Source organism: Ochotona curzoniae, unplaced genomic scaffold, assembly GCF_017591425.1.
Source record: "Ochotona curzoniae isolate NIBS_2020 unplaced genomic scaffold, NIBS_Ocur_1.0 scaffold_2453, whole genome shotgun sequence".
NCBI classification, from domain to species: Eukaryota; Metazoa; Chordata; class Mammalia; order Lagomorpha; family Ochotonidae; genus Ochotona; species Ochotona curzoniae.
In genome coordinates, this window is record NW_024467094.1 from 10,565,312 (window position 1) to 10,585,267 (window position 19,956).

The following is a 19,956-nucleotide window of genomic DNA, read 5'->3' on the forward strand; positions in this document are numbered from 1 at the left end:
TGAGCCGGTATCCAGCCCAACAGGCATCATTTCTAAACCTTCTTCCAATCAGTGCAAAGCATTCAGCAGAACACGCCCGTCTGGGAGTTCACGGGGGCCAGGAGGAGAGGGCGTTGAGCCATGGGCGTTGAGCCATGGGCATTAGGAACTGAGAAAGTCTGTGAGGAGAAGGAGGAGGCAGGGCTGGCTCATGTCCGTGACCCTGACAGAAGCAGAGGCCAGGCAGTGAAACACTCCAGGGCGTTGTGAGGATGGGGTGGGCTCTGATGGACCCATGCCCAGACCAAAGGGGCGTCGGCAGAGAAAGCAGAGCACGGACAGGTCAATGTCAGGTGTCTAGGGCTTTTGCACAACTCGGAGTAGGTTTCTGAACCTCAATGGCTCATTCAGGAAAAAGGGGAAAAATCACTTTTCAGACCAAAGAAACATCCACAGAGAATATGCAGCCGACCCCTGACCCAACTCCACCCACGCAACCAAGTTCCAACACGGATGAACACAAAATATGTGATTTATTGTCAATTTCTGCAAAGACACATTTAAGCAACAAAATATACATTTGTCAACCTTTTAGAATTTGTTTTATACACTAACAAATACAATGTGCTACCCTAGCAATAAATTAAATGTACACTATTTACATTACATCGACAATAGGGGGTTGTGAGGGGATGCCTACAGATGGCCCCCGCGTGGGCACACAGGGAGGAAAGCCAAGCTGACGGGGTCACCATCACTCCCAAGCCGCAGGGCTCTGCCCCATCCCACAGAGGCAGGTGGTGGACGGCGGGCCCCGGGACCTGGGACAGTTGGCACGCATGCTAAGGGGTGGGCAAGGGACTCTCCCTTCCACGCAGAAAGGTTACGGATACAAAGACAATGGCAAATCATGTCTGGATTTCCAAACAAACATCCCGGACTGAGGCACAGGACTGAACCCCAGCATCCTGCAGCTTTTCACCTTCCTGGGGTTTGTCTCTTTCCGCCCAAGGGGGCCCACAGCCTGGCAGGGCTGGTGGTGAGCCAGGGACCGGCCTTGGGGAAGGATGTCCGTGCCACCACCAGCCAGCCAGCCAGCAGCGGGCATTTGGCTTTGCTAAGCGGTACCTGGAGGCCGTGGGGGGCTTTGGAGGGGCATCGGGCTCAGCCAGTTAGCTTGGTCCCTGCTGCTTTCTGCTAACTTAGACATGAACATGAAAGTAAATGGGCTGGCACCTTATAGGGCTGGGGAAGCGAGAGACACATAAGCTCTTGTTGCCTGAACCCAGGCAATGAACGTGTGAATGGATGAGTCGGCGAGAAAGCAAGTGGGTTCTGTGACCACTTCCCTCGTGGACTTATGCAAAAGGAAGCCGAGGCCCGAGAACGGCACCTTCGCCCCCACCCACGCAACACCTCCTGGGAACCCTCCCACCCCGAGCTTGCTCGGCTCAGGCTGAGTCCCAAACCAATGGCCTCCCTGAAAAACTCCTCCTGGCAAGAAAAAAAAAAAAAAGGAAAAAAGCAGGCACAGAGGCCCCTCCTGCCACCCTTCTCCCTGCCCCAGCATCCTCCCAGCCAGGGCACGAGCCACCAGCTCCACCAGCTGCCCCAAATCCTGGGGACCCCAGGGCGGCAGCGCAGGCATAAACCCTGGGTTGTGGGTCGCTTCCCCTCCATGGAATTGATGCTTCTCGGCTGGATGACGACGTGGCTGTGTGACAGCATGGCTAGATGACGACACGCCAAGGGCGTGGACCCACACGACGGTCCAGAAACATCACCTTCCAACCCTAGCCCAGACACGCCTTCCGGTGCAGGCTCCCGTCTCCAGCTTTTCCGTGGGTGTCTAACCTCAGCGTGGCCGCAGGCACCATGTTGTGGCTTCCCCCATGTGCAGGCAGCCCTCACAGGGGTCACCACAGCAGCTGGGGCACCTCCTGGCTGACTCTGGTCAGCGGGGGCACGGCCTGGGCAAATCTTTGACCCCAGGGCTAGGTGCCATTGTGGACCACAGCAGGCAGGAGAGTGGGGTCCAGAGCGTGGAGGGCACTGCCCTCTAGGACTGCCTGCTCTGGGGCCTGTCCATGACACAGCAGCATGGAGGGACCAGGTTCATCCGTGTTCTGTACCCCCTAGTCTGGGCACTGGACCCCTGGGTGAAGTTACAGGGTGGACTGCCTGGAGGGGATGAGATGACTGAGGGAGGTGGGTGCCCAGAGCAGCCCAGAGGACCCCAATAGCAAACCAGATCTGCAGCCCCCATCGCAGCACTGTTCAGGAGTACACCTGGGCCTTTCAACTCCACCGGGCACAGCCAGTGCTAAGGGGATAGTGGAGGGTACGGGACAGCGTGGGGACAACCTGGAAACCTCTGAGGACCCCAGATCCTGAAGACACTTGGTGCCACCACCAAGCAGCTGTAAATCCACACCACCCAGAGGCCAGTGAGACGGAACTGCTTTAAACACAGCTTGAAAGACCCAGATCCTTGAGAAACCCCACCACCAGGAAGCTGCCGACTCACTCCCAGCAGGGGGCGCCACCGCAGCATGCCGGCGCACCTGCTCAGCTGTCTTGATGAGATGCACCTTCCCCACGTGCAAGCTGTTTCCCAAAAGCCCAAGGCAGAGGCCATTCAGTCACAGACTGGATCCAACAATTTCCATGTGAGCAGGGACACCACCAGCTCTGCTCCCAATGCTTGGGCTAAGAAGCCCTTCCCTGCCCCTAAACTCTCCCACATCAACATTCCGGCTGAGAAGCAGACTCCCAGGCAGCCAGCCCTGCACTTGCTTGGAAATCTTCCTCATCCTCCCATAAAAGCTGGCATCGAGTAGCCTGGGGTGACCCTGAGCGCACTGAGTGTGTCTCCAGGCCCACAGCTGCAGCGGGGAGAGGGGTGGCAGGGATGGACATGTGCAGTGTAGGTGACGGCCCCCCCAGACAGCGAGGGCCCCCATAGATCCACGTGATCCCAACCAGACCTGCCACGCCGTCTCATCCGATGGGTGGGATGAACTAGCCAAGCCCTCCTGCAACTCTCCCTGCCCTGTACCTCAGCTGGCGGAGACCTGTGCTGCAGCCGAGCCCCCAGGCACTGAGGTGCCCTTCTGCCCAGGCACAGGTGCAGCCTGGTCTGTTCTCCCTGAGTTCCTTCTCGCTCCTGGCCTACCAACCCTCCGTGAGAAAAACATCTGCTTGGTGGCAGAGATGACCAGGGGCAGCAGCAGGTGGAGACCGTGGCTGGGCAAGACTGGGAGCTCCCGGCAGCAGGCGAGGACACGCCAGCTCTGCCCACAAGCCCTGCTCCGGGCCATCAGCCTGCACCTGCAGGTGCGTGACAAGTCCTTAGCTGAGAGGCAGATGTGTTTTCTAGAACTCCAGGGAACACAGGAGGGACATGGCTCGTTGTTATCAGGATAGCCTTGAGAGGCTCCTGGGAGAGCAACCCCTCCACTCCCACAGAACGCATCCACAGGGGAGAAAACCCCTGCCCGCCACAGCAAGGCAGGCACTGCCTTGTGCCCACCTCTCACCCAGGGCACGGAACCCTACTGCTGGCCTCTGCTCCGCCTCCCCTGCTACCTCTGTGAGTTCCCCACATTCTGGCTGAGCCTCCGGGCCCCCAACCCCACCTTGCCTAATTCTCTTTTCCTCTGCAGACAGAACAAGATGACAAACAACCTAGACGGATATTGTCCTGGGAGACCAGGAGCAGGGGAGCCCCGAGGAATGAGGCCTTGTTGGGGGCACAGGAAGGCGCTGGCAGGCTGTGCTGGCAAAGGGCCATGGCCGGGTAGGGACACGGGGAACAAGACAGCTAGTCTGGTAGCCAGACCACCAGGGAGGTAGAGGGTCTGAGTTGAGTGGAGTCGTAGACGGCACCCCCAAACTGCTGCACCAGGAGCCTTCCCTGCAAAGACGAGAAGGAGGGAGATGAGGACAATGAGGTTCCCATGCACGGTGCCCATGAAGCCTGAACCTGGGTTCTGTCCACAGAGGCACAGGATGCCACGCAGGGGCTGGAGGAGAAGGCCCATATTTCCACTGCATCCTCAGCCTCTGCCCCACTTGGCTCCAGAGTGGCCTCAGCTGTGGCCACCCCATGGTTGCAACTGTGGCTCAGACCCCTGCATGCCCAGGAGGGGAACAACTAGGGCCTGGCCAGCAGGAGCCCAGGCCTGGATGGTGACAAGGGGACCAGGGCCACCCTCAGGCGGAAGCCACTTGTCCCTTGTCAGGGGCCAAAGGCAGGTGCCGCCCTGGATCTGCCCCTCACAGTAGTTCCCCCTAGCTCTAAGCATGGAGGACGCTGGAGCCTCGGCCAAGGACGAGGACAGAAGGGGCAGCAAGGGGGCATCCCAGGAGCCCCTCTCTGGAGGCCCTGGGCCACTTCCCTGACTGCAGCCAGATCCCACCCGGTGGAAGGGAGACCTGTGCAGTGGGTCTGCCCCTATGCCATCAGGCAGCCTGCTCTGCCAGTACCCAAGGCCGCTGGGCCCTTCTTCCAATCAGCATTGAGGCTTCTGTGTGCACCTGCCCACTGGCAGGGTGTCTCCAGCCACTCTGCGCCCTGTCCCCCAGCTGCCACAGGACACTCTGTCCACCCACCTCGGACAGGCGAAGGACTTCCTCTCTCCCATTAGTGACCCTGTTCCAGAAAAATCCACAAGAGTTGTGAGCACCCAGGCAGCACCGCACTTCCCACAGCAGCCCCTGTGTCCCCGCCCCTCACCAACACCCAGGGGCCAACAGTGTAAGACTCAGACTCGGGCAGGGCCACATCCAAGGGTGTGGCCGTAATGTGGGCCGTGCCACCCCACCCCCAAGTAAATGCCTGCACCACGTGGGGCCCCTCAGCCACCCCAGTCTGACCAGGGCTCTCCTCTCCCTGCCTGCCAATGTGCTGTCCCAGAGCCCAGCAGCTCAGAGCCCTGTTTGGGGGGAAGGAGTGGAATGCAGGCACGGGAAGTCGATGGCGTGCCGTCCATCCCCAGGCCCCGTATCCTTACCGCACTGGAGCTGGCATGGCTGAGCTTATCAAAGCGGAATTTCAGGTTGGATCTTGGGGAGTTTCTGCTTTTGGCATCTGGGGAAAGAAGCCCAAGCACAGGCTAAGAGGGATCTGCCAGCAATGGGGAGCAGGCGGGAGGCGCCCCACTTGTCAGAGCTTGTACATTTCTCGCCATTGGATACAGGCCATTTCTTAAATCTAAGTCATGTAGGCTTCCAAGTAAGTTATAGTCCACAAAAGTAAAAATTCCTAAACTTCATCACTTCCTAGTTGTTTCATTTTGTTTTTCCCTTTCATTTAAGAGGCAGAGAAAGAGAGAGCTCCCACCTGCTGGTTCGTTGCCATGTGGGCACAATGGCTGGGGACGGGCTGGGAACCCAGTGAGGCTCTCCCTCAGGGGTGGCTCGGACCACACGAGCCATCACCACTGCCTCTCGGGGTCTACATTAGCAGGAAGCACAGGTCAGGAGGCAGAGCCAGGCCTCCAGCGTGGGACCCAGGCAGTTCACTGCTAGGTCAAACGCCTCTGCTTATTTTACTACGTATGGCCCCTGGACTGCTGTCCATGTTCCCGTAGCTGCCTGTGCCCGGGACAAGAACACCATGCAATGCTGGCTGCCGCACATACCTCCCCCAGCTCCACTTGCAGAGCCATCACCAGCGAGAGATGGACCAGGATGGGCCGTGACCATGGAAACCAGCAAATACCACTCATCAGGCCTTGGTCCCATGTCTCATAAGCTAGACTTCAGAAACTACTGGGGGAGACAATGTTGCAGATTTCATTTGAAGGCGTGTCAGCAGCCGTCATGCCATGAATAGCACAAAAGTGTGAGCAGTCCCCTGGTGTGTGAAGCTAACAGCCAAGAGGTGACTGAAGCCGGCTGAGTGAATTAAATTCTCTCACCCCCGGGTGTTGGGTGCTCGGAACAGAGAGGGTGTGGCTCAGCAGTTTAGACACCTGCTGGGGACGCCCACGTCAGAGCGCCTGGGGCCCATCACTGCTTCCAGCCACTAGCTCCAGCTTCCTGCCGGCACAGATGCTGAGGCAGCAGGTAACAGTTCCAGAAACAGAGTGCCAGCCACCCACCCGGATTGAGTCCCTGGCTCTCGGTTTCAGCCTTGACCATCGTGGGCATCAGGGGAGCGAATCAGCACATGAGAGCTCCCCCTCCTCGGCCTCTCAAATAAACAAAATGAGTAAGATGCTCAGGAACATAAAAGACACCAGCCTACATTCATGCTGGAACTATTTGTTCTTCACGTGCACCTGACGCTGGCTGCAGTTGATAAAGCTGATTAGGCAGCTATCAATCAAAGCGTTTTGTGAAGATCAGATAAATAGGGTTTAGGCGGCAGAGAATGCTCTGTCACTGGCTCAATGGCACCGTGCCCAGCCACAGCAGGCCCCAGCTGTGGATGCAGGTTCCAGATCCGTGCTTGCCCTCTGCTGGCAGGCGTCTTGACTCCCAACACCCACAACCCTGGCCCACTGTGCCCATCACCCCAGGGGCCATTAGATGGCGCTAGGGAGGGGGAGGCTGGTCCTCCCCCTACACGGGGCAGGTGCCTCCTCCTCTGCGGCTCTGCGGGGGTCACAGAGGTGCCTGGCTGCTGGAACCCTCCCCCCTCCGCCATGGCCTGCTGCCTGATTGCCTCCCCAGCACTCCCCTCACTGCCCCCTTTGTCAGGAATCCCCCCAAGACAGCAGCCGCATCCTCCACTGCATCCGTTCTCAGTTCTGGGCAGCGTTTCTCTCTCCGAACCCTGTCAAGGGGCTGGCTGGCATTGTGGCACAGTGCATTAAGCTAACAGGTTACAACCCTGGCATCCCATGTGAGCACCTGTTCAAGTCTCGGCTGCTCTGCTTCCTATCCAGCTCCTTGCCCATACTCCTGGGAAAGGGGAAGATGATGGCTCAAGTGCTTGGGCCCCTGCCACTCCTGTGGGAGACCTGGTTGGAGATCCAGGTCCCTGGACTGGCCGCGAACAAAGCTCTGCCTGTTGCAATCATTTGGGGAGTGGTACAGCAGTTAGAAGAGCGCTCTCTCTCTCTCTCTCTCTCTCTCTCTCTCTCTCTCTCTCCCTATTGCTCTTTCAAATCAATAAATACACTTTCAAAAAATAAAGAGCCCCTTTGGAGAGTATTCCCAATATTCCCCAGGTCTCCCATGGTCCCGGCCTGTCACTAGCCTGTCCCCTCTCTCTCATGCCTCTCTGTAACTCCAGCTGTACTGGGCCGCTTGCAGTTCCAGAACACCCTGGCCCACACCTCTCCCCAGGCCTTTCCATAGGTTGTTCCCTCCTCCCAGGGTTTGGCCTGTATCACTAGGACCATGAGCAGGTGGTCCTGGCTCATTGATGGGGTACAGACAGAGGACCACCCCAGATCCTCCTCTACCACATTCCCTCTGGCAAATCATTCACCAAATCACTGAACAGGTGCTCAGTTCCCCATGCATAAGGAGAAGGCGAGGACCCGGGTCTCTTGTGATTGACAGATAGAGGGCAAGACCAACGCCTTGGTGCTGAGGCCAGCCCCAGCTGCCCAGGATGACTGCCTGCCAACAGGGGTCAGCGCCCCACCTCGCCCTCCTGACCACCAGACTCCACTGACCCGTGGGACTCCGGCTCATGATGATGGGAATGGTGGCCGACCCCAGGCTGGGGCTCTCGCTGCTCGGGGACGGGCTGTAGACAAACACCTCCTGCTTGAAGGGCGAGGCTGTGGATGGCTGGCTGCTCTGGGGAGAAGAGGCTGGGTGAGCGAAATCAGTCCAGCTACAGCGACCCCTAGAGGATGGCTGTGTCCGGGCAGGTCCATGAGAGGTCCCCACCAGCCCAGGACGACCCCTGCCACCCTGCCCACACCCCTCAGTCTGATGCCTGTGGCTCAGGGAAGAGAGGGGATCTCTCCCAACCACGGACATCAATGGCTAAGCAGCCACCCGTTGCTTCCACCCTGCGCAAGCCGTCTCCACGCCCACCTACCCCACTGTCGCACTCCTCCAGGGCCTCGCCCTCGCCCGCAGCGCTGCTGAAACTGCTGGTGCTGGAGGACGAGCGGGAGATGCTGGCCCGGCCGTTCTCCTTCAACTTGACAAAGGGCCTGTGGGAACGGATGCCGGACCCACAGTCACCCACTGAGACCCCAGGCCCTCCCCGCGCCCTGGGGCAGACAGCAGAGCAGGCCCGGTGCAGGGCCACCCTCCAGCCGGGGTGTTCTAGAAAGCTCTTGGAGTCTAGAGCCGCTCAGTCCCAGCTGGGCTGGTGGGCATCTCGGTCCAGGCCCCAAACGGCTGCAGCCGTCTGCCCCTGCCCTCTTACTTCTCTTTGTTGGGGCAGATTTCTGGAGAGCTGGGGTTGGAGGAGGTTTCAGACTTTATCTCCTGAGAAGAATGTCCGCCGTCCGGGGTCTTAGGGGTGCTGGAGGAGCTGTCACTGGGGAAACACGAATGAGCAATGAGGCCAAGGCGCCAGACCCCAAGCCCCCTTAGACCCACACCCAGGCCCTGGTGGCCACCCACGGGCTCCGCGGGGCACTGTGGGGTCACAGCGCCCCCTTCTGGAGCAAGCCACAGGGACTTCCTTTCCTGCCAGAGCAGTAGATGGGGAAGCGGGGACGGTGGTCTCGAAAGAAGGGGCGGCTCTGAAGTCAGGGGTCAGAGTTCTGGCTTGTCGCTCTGCTGCCCACCACGCAGGCCACCCCTCCCGGCAGCGCTGCAGGGCAGGGCAGCCACGCAAGGAAGGAGCGCAGGCTCCACATGGAAAGGGGACAACGACACCTGCCCTGCAACAGGCGACCACTCCACACACATGGACTCTTGGGCAGTGCCAGGAGGGCCACCCCCATGAGTCAGAGGGTGCTGCAGTAAGATCCCCCTGGACCCATGGGATGAGGTGGCTCTGGCACTACTACTGGAGAAGGAAGCTCCTCGATCCCGTAGGATACACTCGGGCCAGGGTCCAATGCTTCCTCCTCGTGTAATGTATCAAACTTCACTGCCCAGTCCCTTGTCCTGCATGCCACTCAGCTCAGGGCATGGGACCACAGCCCAGGGTCACAGACTGTGAGCTTCTAGAGGTGGGCGTGTTGCTATCATAGCCCTTATCAAAGCGCCCACATCTCATTCACCTGCTCACCAAGCTTAAGAACAAATGGGCTCATCAATTAAAGGATCAGAAAGTAACCAGCCAGAACAGGCAAAACAGACTGCAACATGGGTAGCTGCCTTCCCAAACAGTCCTAGAACATTCTAGAAAGCCAAAGGAAGGTTCCATGCCTGGCAGGCTCTGGGAAGGCTTTTGAAAGTGAGGGCATATGAGTATGTGCTGGGGAATGAGGCAAAGAAAAGCTTTGCTCCTTGCTGGGGAGAAACGCCACGGGGACAGCTTTAGAAACTCCAGGCAGAAAGTGGCCAAGTGGACCTGGGCGAACAAAGAACTGAGCGAGTGGAAAGTGCCTGGAGTAGCAGCTGGGACTGGGGCTGATGTGGGACAGCCATGGCATGGGAGAGCCGGGGGACCCTCGGTTGGGCTGGAGCCGGGGGGCCCTGACATTTACCATCGCGTCCGGCCATCCCCGGGGCCCTCGGAGCCCGTGTGCAGGCGGGGGAAGAGCCCCGAGCGTCGCTTGATGGGGCTCCGCGACTGGTTCTTTGCTGTTGCTGCCACTACTGGAGGCTGCCGAGGAAATGACCAGAGTGAGTGCCTCTGCCCAACCCTTCCCTTCATTCCTGGTCTGCAGATGGCTCCCGGTCTAGAAGGGACCCCCGAAACAGCAAGAGAGCTAGGATAACTGGGAGTAACCCCAGAGGGGTTAAGACCCAAGGCCCCACCACACACAGTCACTTCCTAGCCCAGGTCAGACTCCAGCAGAGATGGATCTGGGGGTGTAGACCTGGCCCATCCAGAAAGCCAGGCTGATTCAGGCAGGGTCTTACAGACTGAGAACCACAAAGCCAGAAAGCCCTTGGAGTGGCCAGGCTCCCCGGAAGAGGACGAGAGGACCACAGAGGCCAGGACACGTTGGCAAGGTAACCCAACAGGCCCCTGGCAGCACGAGGACCAGCCCCAGGGTTCCTACACTGGAATGAGCGAGAAGGGCGGCCACCTACAGGGCCAGGCCCACAGGCGCCGACAGGTGGGGGTCACCAGCTAGAAGGTGTCTGCTGCTCACCAGCACTCGGCTTCACGGTGCGGAGGTGATGGGGACAGCAGGGTGGTGGCAATTCAGGAAGGACAGACGGGACAACCTGACCCTCCTTGCAACCTGCCAGACTGCTAACCTGGGCCCCAGCCATGACCCTGCAACCTGGGACAAAACTCCCTGTGCCCCAACTTCCCTCTGATTCAGAATCCTGTTCATCTTTCAGGACCTCCCAGGAGGAGCAAGGAAATGGTTCTGGAATTATCTGGTGACCGTAAAGAACCATGCGAGGCAAGTCAGAATAGAAATGGTTACCAGGGGACAAGGCCAAAGCCACTTTGCTCCGAACAAGGATCAGTCGCCCAGGCCCTCCTCCTCGCACATACTCCAGGTCAGGCAGACCTTCGCTCATATCCAGCCCCTCGGCAGAGCCGGGGGCCCCACGCAGCAAGTTACTGAACCCCTCGGGTTGCCCGTTTCCTCCCACAGGAGCACCCACTTGGGCAGCTCTCTCGGGAGCAGGGAGGAGCTGGTGCCCAACAGGCTGCATTGGTTACACCTGCTGTGATCAAACACACAGCACGGGTATCCCTCAAGGCCAGAGGCAGCGGGGAGGAGTGGGGAGAGGGAGGGCAGGATGGCACTGCAGCCTTGGCCTCCAGGAAGCTCAGAGGACAGGACAAGTGGGTGCCCAGCCCTGGCCTGGGTATCGCCTACAATGCACACCTCACAAACACCATTTTCACAGGCCAGCAGCTGGGCTCCCTGCAGGCAGCCTAGGTCGTTCTAGCCCAAGGCTGGGAGGGGCTCTCTCTATACCCTGTGAGTTAGTGCCAGGGGGCTTGCTATACTCACCGAGAAGGTGGTCTTGGTGACCTCCATGTTGTTGTGGGTGATGCCCCCGCTGAGGCTGCCCGGGATGCCCCCGCCATGCAGCTTCCTCTGGCTGCCTACCATGGTTTCCATGGAGTGGCTGCGCACCCGGATGGCTCTCTAGGGAGAGATGACCAGGGCCAGGATGACAACCCTGCCCTGTGTGGGGCCTGCACACGCAGGTACTGGCCCATGGAAGAACACACACACACACACACACACACACACACACACACACACACACACACAAAACCATCACTACAGCTTACAGGGTTTCCATTCTCTATCCCATGAGCATGGCCAGAGACCGTGCTCAGATCCATGGACATGGGTTAAGAGTCTGTAAAAATAGATTCAAGTCAGAGTTACACAGAGGCAGGAAGAGTCACAGAAACATCTCTCCGCTGGTTCACACCCTTCAATGCCTGCAACAACTAGAGCCGAGTCAGTCCAAAGCCAGGAGCTTCTTCCAGGTTTCCCACCTGGATGCAAGGAGCCCAGACACTTGGGCCATCTTCCTCTGTTTTTCCAGGCACATTAGCAGGAAACTGGTTCTTAAGCAGAGAAGGCGCTCATAAGGGACTCCAGCATTGTAAGTGGCAGCTTAACCTGCACAGCCACAGCACCGGCGCTAATGGTCATATTCTCATCTTACAGGTGGAACTTGGATAAGCCCAGCAAACCTGTGCAGCTCTGGTCCAGGATCAACACCTTTCTCACCTGTACACTCAGGTGGGATCATGATGGAGATTAAACAGGTGCCTGGGCTTTAACTTTTTTCCAGAAAGTTCTGCTGCCTTCTCTGTGTGTGCATTGGACTGCCCTCTGTTGCCTTCCTAGAGCATGCTCTGTGCAATGCAGATTGCACATGTCTGCAGGGAGCCTGGCCAGGCACCCCTCCCCATCCGTGCACCGAATCATGTGCCCCACTCGTGCTCACGGCAACAAGATGCGCCTCTACCGCCTGCCTCTAGCTGGGCACGGCTGCTGGAGGGAGGGGCTGCTCGCTCTGGCTGGGCACAGGGTCTCCAAGGGCAGGAGCGCCTCTGGCCACACCCCCAGCCTCGTGCTGCCTTAGCCCAGGACAGTGGGGGTCTTTCCCTTGGGTGGGTCCCTGAGCCTGCAGTGGGATGGTCATGGCAGGCAAGTGTTCCTCGGCCCTGAGCAAGTCCCCATGGAGGATGCCCCCAAGCTCCAGGCATCTTCAAAGACAGCACGGGAGTCCTGGGGAAAGGAGTCGTCATCTCTGGTGACCATCAAATCCTTACATCACCCTGAGTGATCCTGGTGGTGCCCATGCAGATGTTACAGTTCCCTATCCCTGAAGGGGGGCTGTGGGATCCCCCCAGGGTCCCTACCAGGCTGCAGCTCCAGGGGTCGCACCACCCCAGATAAGGTGCCCCTGCCCACAGTACCTTGGACCATGCAGAGCCCTTGCCGCCACTAGGGGGCAGGTCAGACCAACACATCACTCTCTAGGCCCTGGGAAGCTGGCAGACAAGGACCCACACAGCTCGCTTCTGCTGTTGCCAGGGCTGTCTGGGTGGCCTCCTCCTCCTCTCTCTCCATTTACCGCTGGAGGGACCGAAGCAGACCTTAGCAGAGTGTGAGGGACAGACGGCACAGCCCAGGGCCAGGTGGTTCCACCTCTGAGCAGAAAAAGGATGCTTGTTCCCTGCCCACCCACCCCCCCCCCCCCCCCCCGCAGGCAGGAAATGAGCAGCTGAGATCTCGTCCAGCCCCGCCTGTGAGGTGAAACTTGGATGAGAAGGAGGAAGTGTGTGCAGCCTGCCTTCCTGTCGTCATCTCAGAACCAGCTCCTCTAACAGGGACCTCAGGGAGGGCTAGGTGGCTGAGGAACCCCAAGAATGCTGACCCCACTCCTCCATCCAGGACCCCCAAAAAGGAATAGCACGGCAGACGGACCCAGACCCGGGGGCCAGACCGAGCATCAGGATCCCTCGAGGGTGGGTGTTGGGCCTAGTGGTGACAACAGCACTTAGCAGTCCCATTCAGGAGGACCTGGGTTCAAGTCCCAGCCTGCCATTCAACTTTGGCCTCCCTGGGAGGCAGCAGTGAGGGCTCCATAAGTAAGGCCTGACCCCAGCTCTGCCTTCTTCCCCGAGCAGTGACGACAGTCCTCCCACAGGACTCGGGGACAGGGCTGCTGTGCCACGCAGCATCAGGGCTGTCTGGCACCCACAGCTGCAAGAACGTAGGGCTGAGAATCCCCCGGGTTACAGGCTCCACCCCAAGCCGTGTGCTTAGGTCTCCAAGCATTTGTGCTCTTAGACATCCCCCTAGGAACCCATCAGACCGTGAGTCAGACACAGGCCAGCAGCCACACCTGTCAGGCCAAGCAGCCTAGGGCACCGCCCTTGAAACCCGCAGGGCTGTGTCCAGCTGCTGGCCTATCCTGACCCGTGGGCACCACAGGCAGCGCCCCCAGCCCACAAGCAAATATTTGAATCAAAAAAAAAAATCACCTCCAAAATGCACTGTGAAGGGGGCAGTGCCATATCAGCATATGTCAGTGGGTGGAGCCTCCCTGTGGCCCCTCGTCAGGCCCAGCCCACTCTCCTGGGTATGGCATCTCGTGGCCTCCCCTCTCCTGGCTGGGCTCCCAGGTCCCTCCCTGGTCCTCTTCTCCATTTCCTATCATGTTCCCCGACCCCCCCACCCACCCCTCTGGCTCACCCCGGCTGTCACTGTCCATGCCTAGGAATCCCGGGCGAGCCTGAACAGGCAGCCCAGAGCTGCCAACCTCCCAACCTCCAGAGAAATCCTGGCAGCTGGCTCCAGCTAGGGCCACCAAGGCCCAGCCCTTGCTGGTGGCAAGCGGCCAACCACAGCCCTGGCCCAGACTTGCGTGGGCGGGGGCTTCCCTGAGTTGGACACTGCTCTCTGTGGGCGTCGAGGGCAGACCCAGACTCAACGTGGCCTCCTGGGTGAGTTGGGACCATTACCAAGTCTTATTTTCCTCCTAGGTAAAACCACCCTTGTCAGCATCAGATGTACAAATGATTATATTCAAACAACTGTGACTTGGCCCTAATAACAGCCTTCCTTCGGGGTGCTGAGGCCACCATGAGGCGCACAGGAGCGTGTGTGTTAACCTCCCGTCTACACAGCAACACTGACCGGGGACACTGCTGAGCTGCTGTGGAATCCCCAGCACCCCACAGTTTTCCAGGCATGACTTCAACCGTGAGAAGCCCTAATCCTTGCCTCCCGAGAACACCCCAGCTCAGAGATAATAAAGACTGTGCTAAGGCCAGGGTCATAGTACACTGGGGTTTTGATTGGATATCAGTAAGGGCTCACACTTCCCTTTCTGAATCATACCTGCCTGTAGCACACCTGGATTGCAACTAGCTTGCTCCCACCCAGGGAGAAGGGTCCCCAGCAGGTCTGATCCCCCGTGTGTAAGGGGCAACCACAGGACCAGCTGGTTCAAATCCCATGCTGAGTGCAAGCGCTGTGTGCAGCAACAAGCACCCAGCCAGCACAGGACAAGGGCCCCAGCTCTGCCCCCAGGCCACTGCAGCAGCTGCCCAGGCCCCCTCTCGAATGCTCCGCGGGACAGAGAGCTCACTGCTCCTCTCAGTAGCTCTTTCTTTCGCAAAGCCAAAAGAGAATGGCCCCGTAGCTGATCAGTGTGTCACTGGTCCAGCCATGTCCTCCAGTGCCAGGCCAGCTGAGCAGTCATCACAGACCCTCCCAAACACACACACACACACACACACACACACACACACACACACACACACACAGTAGCTGCTGAAGATCCCTTGGCCTTGCAACCTGCCTACTGCCCACCTGCCCTGGGCTCCCGGCCACAGAGGGAAGCCGATGGAATCAGTCACATCCCTGCATTGCACCTGCTCCTCTCCCACTGTCCACTCTTGACCCTGCCCTGCCACTCCATCTCCTGGGCCAGCAGAGGATGATCCAGGGCCGAGGACGCGTGTGAAGGATGTTGGAGACAGTGCTGGCTGCATGCCAGCCCCTGGCACTCCTGATGGCCACGGCCTTTGGCTGGCACTGGGCTCTAGGGTTGGGAGTCCAGTGACCTGGGGGCCACTTCCTTTCTCTGCCCACCCCTGTCATGCCTGTGTCCTTACCTTGAAAGACTCCAGGAATCCCCCATGGCCTCCGTTCTCAAACTTGTCCTCCTCAGGGCCCAGCCCCAACATGGCCTGGGTGTGCGTGTGCAGCTCATCATGAAGGTTGTCCAGGAGCGCTGCCCTTGTCCGGTCCTAGGCAGGGGGAGTGGAGGAGCTGGCACCAAAAGCAAGCAGGAGCCTGGGCTTTGTGGGCTCCGGACACTCAGCCAGGGCTACCCACCTTCCAGCTAGCAGACACCAGAAGGAAGGTGCAAGCTCCATGTCCAGACCCTGCTATCACCCCTCTGTCCCTCCTCCATGGCCTCCTGTGACACGCCCCACTCCCCGCCACAGTGCCCCCCTCTGCCCTTTCTCTTCTGCCCTGAGCCCAGCTCTTATGCGCTCTGCTCCAGGTATTCATCCAGGGGCAGGGAGCGCCAATTGACAGAGTCCAGCGGGCACCTCCAGGACAGCTGCCAGACCCCTCAGGGCCAAGTAATGCCCAGCTCTGAATGCATGCAAACGTCCCAGCTGGGACTAACCCTTTCCACACTTCCTTCCTAGTAAAAGGTTCATCAGGAAGCTTGCCTAGAGCCGCCCTTTTGCCCACCAGGTGGCAGCAGTGAGCCTCCTCCGTTCAGGGCTGACCCTCACCACCCACCCAGGACCACCACACTGTACTACCACTGTCGCTTCCGGATCAGCCCCCTGCCCACCAGCCTGGGACACAGGTGCTCAACAGGTGACTGGGGAATGGTGAACCAGGTGGTTTCCGTAAGAAGAAAGGTGAGGCCTGGGGGCTAGGGGGACAAAGACAGAGCTCCCCAGCTTGAACAGCCCCTCGATTAGCTGACCGGCTGGGGAGGCCGAGGGACGCTCACCTCCAGCTTGGCAAACTTGTCTGACTTGCAGCAGGCGTTCTCGGCATTTGTGAGCTTCGTCAGAAGAAACTCCCTAAACTCCGGGCCCTGGAACAGACCAGAGGTGACCAGGTCTCTCCCAGCCTCGGCAGATGCCACCCGGGAATGGGCAAGGCAGACAGGGCTCTGGGCAGAACCCCAGAAGGGTCCCTTCTGACACTGCATTGAGTCACTGCACCAACTTAAAAAGCCGCTCCCCTGCCTGACCTGACCATCCTCCCCACCTCCCCAGTGGCCTCCAGTCATGGGGCCTCTCCTGCCTGCCCAGGCTCCAGGCTGAGCACGGTTTCACAATCCTTCCTTTGGGCCCGTGGACCGGGCCAGACAGCATGAGGTGAGCTGGGAGGAGACCTCCCCGCTAAACCTGGCCAAGGACCTCTCTAAAACCCCCAGCCCCAATTCTACCTGCTCCAACTGCTGCCATGGAACCCTGAAAAGCTGAAGTCCTGGACATGCGGGGCAGAAAAGAAGAGATTCTTACCTTCTGGAAGACAGGCGGGCTGGGCAGAGGCGGGCCAAAGGCAGGGACGTCTTCCCGGGCGGTGACAGACACCTGAACGGAACACAGAATCACACGTGGGTGCAGGCTGGGAGGGAGGGGTAGCAGAGCTTTGGGGGGGGGCCTCTGGGGAACTGTGTTTGTCACTGCTAACCTGTTCATCTTCTGCCTCCTCCCTTCCCCAGAACACAAACACCCAGCGTGCAGCAGGCCCGCAGGCCCCGCCCCAGGAGTGGGGCAGGTAGCAGAGCCCTCTCCATGGTCAACTTGGCCTTCCTGGAGGCCACGAGTAAGTGGAGCAAGATGAACAGACATGAGCTGAGGAGCAGCCTAGGAGCCACTGACAACACACTGCGAGGCCGGTGCAGGGGGTACACCATACCCCGGGCAGTGCAGATGCAAGGCCTGGAAAAGGCATCAGAGTCATGACTATCCCTGTGTACCTGGCAAGGAAATGGGTGCAATAGCCCAGGGCAGTCCCAGCCACACCAATGAGAGGCGCAGACAGAACCTGGGGAGAGGGGAAGTGCAGACTGCACGGGCTCCCCACCCATGCAGGGCGAATGGCAAAGCCAGGAGCCTGGCTCTGGGAGCTGGTCCTCACACAGGCTCCAAGTCGCAGAAGCTCCAGGACCCAGGCTGGAGGGGTAGGGGATGAGGGGACATGGAGGCCCTGGATGGGGTGTAAGTCCCCAGAACAGCAGTGGTATGACAGTTCCTTTATCCCCTTGCTGCAAAGTGCCCTGGTTTCACCTGCTCCCACATTCTGGGAGACTGAGACGCCAACCCCTCCCTTCCCCCAGCGAGTGGCTGCTGTTGATGGCCATGGGGCCCTGGCACGCTGCCAGCCCTCAGCCTGGGAAGGGGGGCAGATGCAGAGTTTGCCAGCCCGGGTGAGCAGGCAGCTGGGAGCCACGCCAAGGAAAAGCCCTGCCAGGGTCCGCAGGGGGAGACAGCGGAGAGTCTGGGTCGGCGCAGGCTTCCGCTCCCCGAGCGCAGCGCTGTCTGCCTGGCCCAATTTGCATTGCCGAGTCAGGACACGCTGAGGTCAGGCACACGTCATCTCGGGCTGGGTTTCAGCTGCAGAACCCAGTTCCCTACCACCCCCCAGTGACTGGTGGCCCACGTCAAGAATTCCAGCCACGAAGCCAGCATCGGGAGCAGGACCCTGGGAGGGCCACAGGGAGACTGCCAACAGTGGCACCTGGGACAAAGGACAGAGGCCAGGCAGTTGCTCCCCTCCCCCACAGTGTGTCTCTGCTGATGGCGGAAGGGACGTTCCAGCTGTCCTTCAGTGCACCTGCGTCCCCCAGCCAGGCAGCCGGGCCTGGGAAACACCAAAGCAGTTCCCCCTCACCATCCCCCATACCCCCTGAACCCATTCCAACAAGGCAACCAGGCTCTGGGGTCCCCTCCTCTTGGGGACGTTGGGGTTGCTTTTGGAAGCAGAGGTTGCCTGCAGACAACCCCACCTTCCTGCTTTGCAAACTGAGCAAGGCCTTAGGGAGCGACAGCAGGGGCATTCAGACTGGGCACGGAAGACGGGAGGGCGCGGAACATGGAGGGCAATGTCCCCTTGCACAAGAGTGGACAGAGTAGTGGGGACTAAATCCCTTCCTGAAAGCACAGCCCGAGCATGGCATCCGGCACACCTGCAGTGAGGACCCCAGGCTGCACAGCACAAACTCCACTGGCTCTGCGGCCTGGCGCCTCACGTGACATCAGTTGGCAGGTGGATTTGCTCACTTATGAAATGGAGCTAAGGAGACCTGGCCTTCCTAGGCCCTTATTAGCCTCAGCTGCCAAGGCCCAGCAGAGCCCCTGGCAGCAGAAAGCATTTTTTCCTGCTGACCGTGCCTTGAAAAGGGCACCTGAGGCAGTTTCCCAAACCATTTCACATGACATCACATTTGCACACACAAGTGCACAGACGCACACACACACACATACCTATGCATGCCCAGGCACACATGTTGTGCACACCCTTTCTAAGCTCCTTCCTTCCTCTCCCACAGCATATCCTGGCTGGAAGGAACTCACAGGTCCTTGACTCAAACTTCCTAGTTTCAAAGAAACCAAGACCCAGAGGAGAAAGGATTTGACCCTGGATCCCACAGCAGTCACAGGCGGACAAGGACCAGAGCCTGAGGCTGCCAAGCCGCCTCTGCGGCCCTACCCTGCACCTTCCGCCTGATCTCTGCCCTTTCCCCATTTCTGACTGCCTGTCTTCCCCAGTGGAAGCTTCCAGATGCCTCACTCAGCCCCTGGGGAAGCCCCACCCTCCTGCAGGGGTCAGCGAAGGTCCTGCATTCACCTGTCCACCCTGGAGATCTAACCAGTCCCCCTTCTAGTCTGCACATTACATGGCCTGCTGCTGGGGGCATGGACAGAGGGCGCTCTGGACAGCGCCTTACGAGGTCCTGGACCCAATCGCAGGCCTTGCCCTCCGACCTGGATGCCTGTTGGGCAGGTGGAGTGCAAGGTTAAAGTCCCACAGCCTGGTAACTCCACATCACCATGGCCCCGCTTCGCTGCTCCTCACCACCTCTCAGGACAGGGCTCAGCCCTGGACTGCAGACTGCAACTTGGGAGACCAGGAAGAAGCTCAGGGCATCACAGCCGGAGCAGGGGATCAGAGTTTCGAGGGTCCCTGCATCCTCTCTGCTCAGCCCTCAGGAGAGTGGGAAAGCCAGTTCTCAGAGGTCTAGTTCCTGGGGGAGTGAAAGCACTCAACGTGACCATCCTTACAGGTGACCCTGAGGGTCTGAGAACCCTGCACCCTCACAGCCCAGGATGACCTTTGCCACCAGCTGCTGAAAGAACCACCTGGTAATTGGCTGCCAGCGCTGCTGCCCCTCCCCTGAGGTTAGAAGGACCTGATGGCCACTGCAGTACACAGCTCCCCTGGCCCTGCCCCAGCCCAGTGCTCTGCACACAGCAGGTGCAGAACCACCTCACACATCGTATTCATCTCTAACAAAGCAGGTGACCCCTCGCCCCATGGCCATCAAGGACACACCCACACCACAGCCACTCAAAACTTCCTCCAGGAAAACGGCCACACAGAGAAACTGGCTCCTTTCAGCAGGGAGGAGCCGTTTTTGCCCTCTAAGTCCCATATTTGACTTTCAGAGTCGATAGGAATGTCAAGCTCAGTATCTCCAGACTGGCCCTCGTCTCCCAAGGACATCCCAGCATCACACATTGCAGCCGTCAGGAGGGGCCCTCGAGGGGCAGCCAGCACACCGCGGCTTGCCTCATCCCCGTCGTGTGTGCTCACTGCCCAGGGACAGTATCCTTGCCTCCCTGTAAGTCTTGGCGTTAAGATCCACCAGCTTGCAGATGGCCGATGGAGACTCACATAAGGACCACGGGGCCAGCCAGGTGCCTCCTGTCACCCTGTACCCCAGGAG

General features: G+C 59.3%; 1 protein-coding gene across 5 annotated transcripts in view; it reads right to left on the bottom strand.

Annotated features, from left to right (window-relative positions):
* Nucleotides 1-493: 493 nt before the first annotated feature.
* The window catches only part of RAP1GAP2 (RAP1 GTPase activating protein 2), a 154,143-nt gene continuing 134,680 nt past the window's right edge, over nucleotides 494-19,956 (bottom strand). For 3 of the 5 annotated variants that reach the window (XM_041000303.1, XM_041000299.1, XM_041000298.1), the window contains 9 exons: nucleotides 16,526-16,597; nucleotides 16,006-16,092; nucleotides 15,143-15,277; nucleotides 11,001-11,138; nucleotides 9,561-9,679; nucleotides 8,324-8,437; nucleotides 7,988-8,105; nucleotides 7,614-7,740; nucleotides 4,689-5,071 (listed from right to left, as the gene is read on the bottom strand). In XM_041000303.1, the coding sequence (XP_040856237.1) occupies nucleotides 4,839-5,071; nucleotides 7,614-7,740; nucleotides 7,988-8,105; nucleotides 8,324-8,437; nucleotides 9,561-9,679; nucleotides 11,001-11,138; nucleotides 15,143-15,277; nucleotides 16,006-16,092; nucleotides 16,526-16,597 (1,143 nt within the window). In that variant the 3' untranslated portion in view covers nucleotides 4,689-4,838. Of the gene's footprint in view, nucleotides 3,896-4,593; nucleotides 4,634-4,688; nucleotides 5,072-7,613; nucleotides 7,741-7,987; nucleotides 8,106-8,323; nucleotides 8,438-9,560; nucleotides 9,680-11,000; nucleotides 11,139-15,142; nucleotides 15,278-16,005; nucleotides 16,093-16,525; nucleotides 16,598-19,956 lie in introns of those variants that run through there. The other 2 variants (XM_041000300.1, XM_041000302.1) reach the window with 2 other exon arrangements.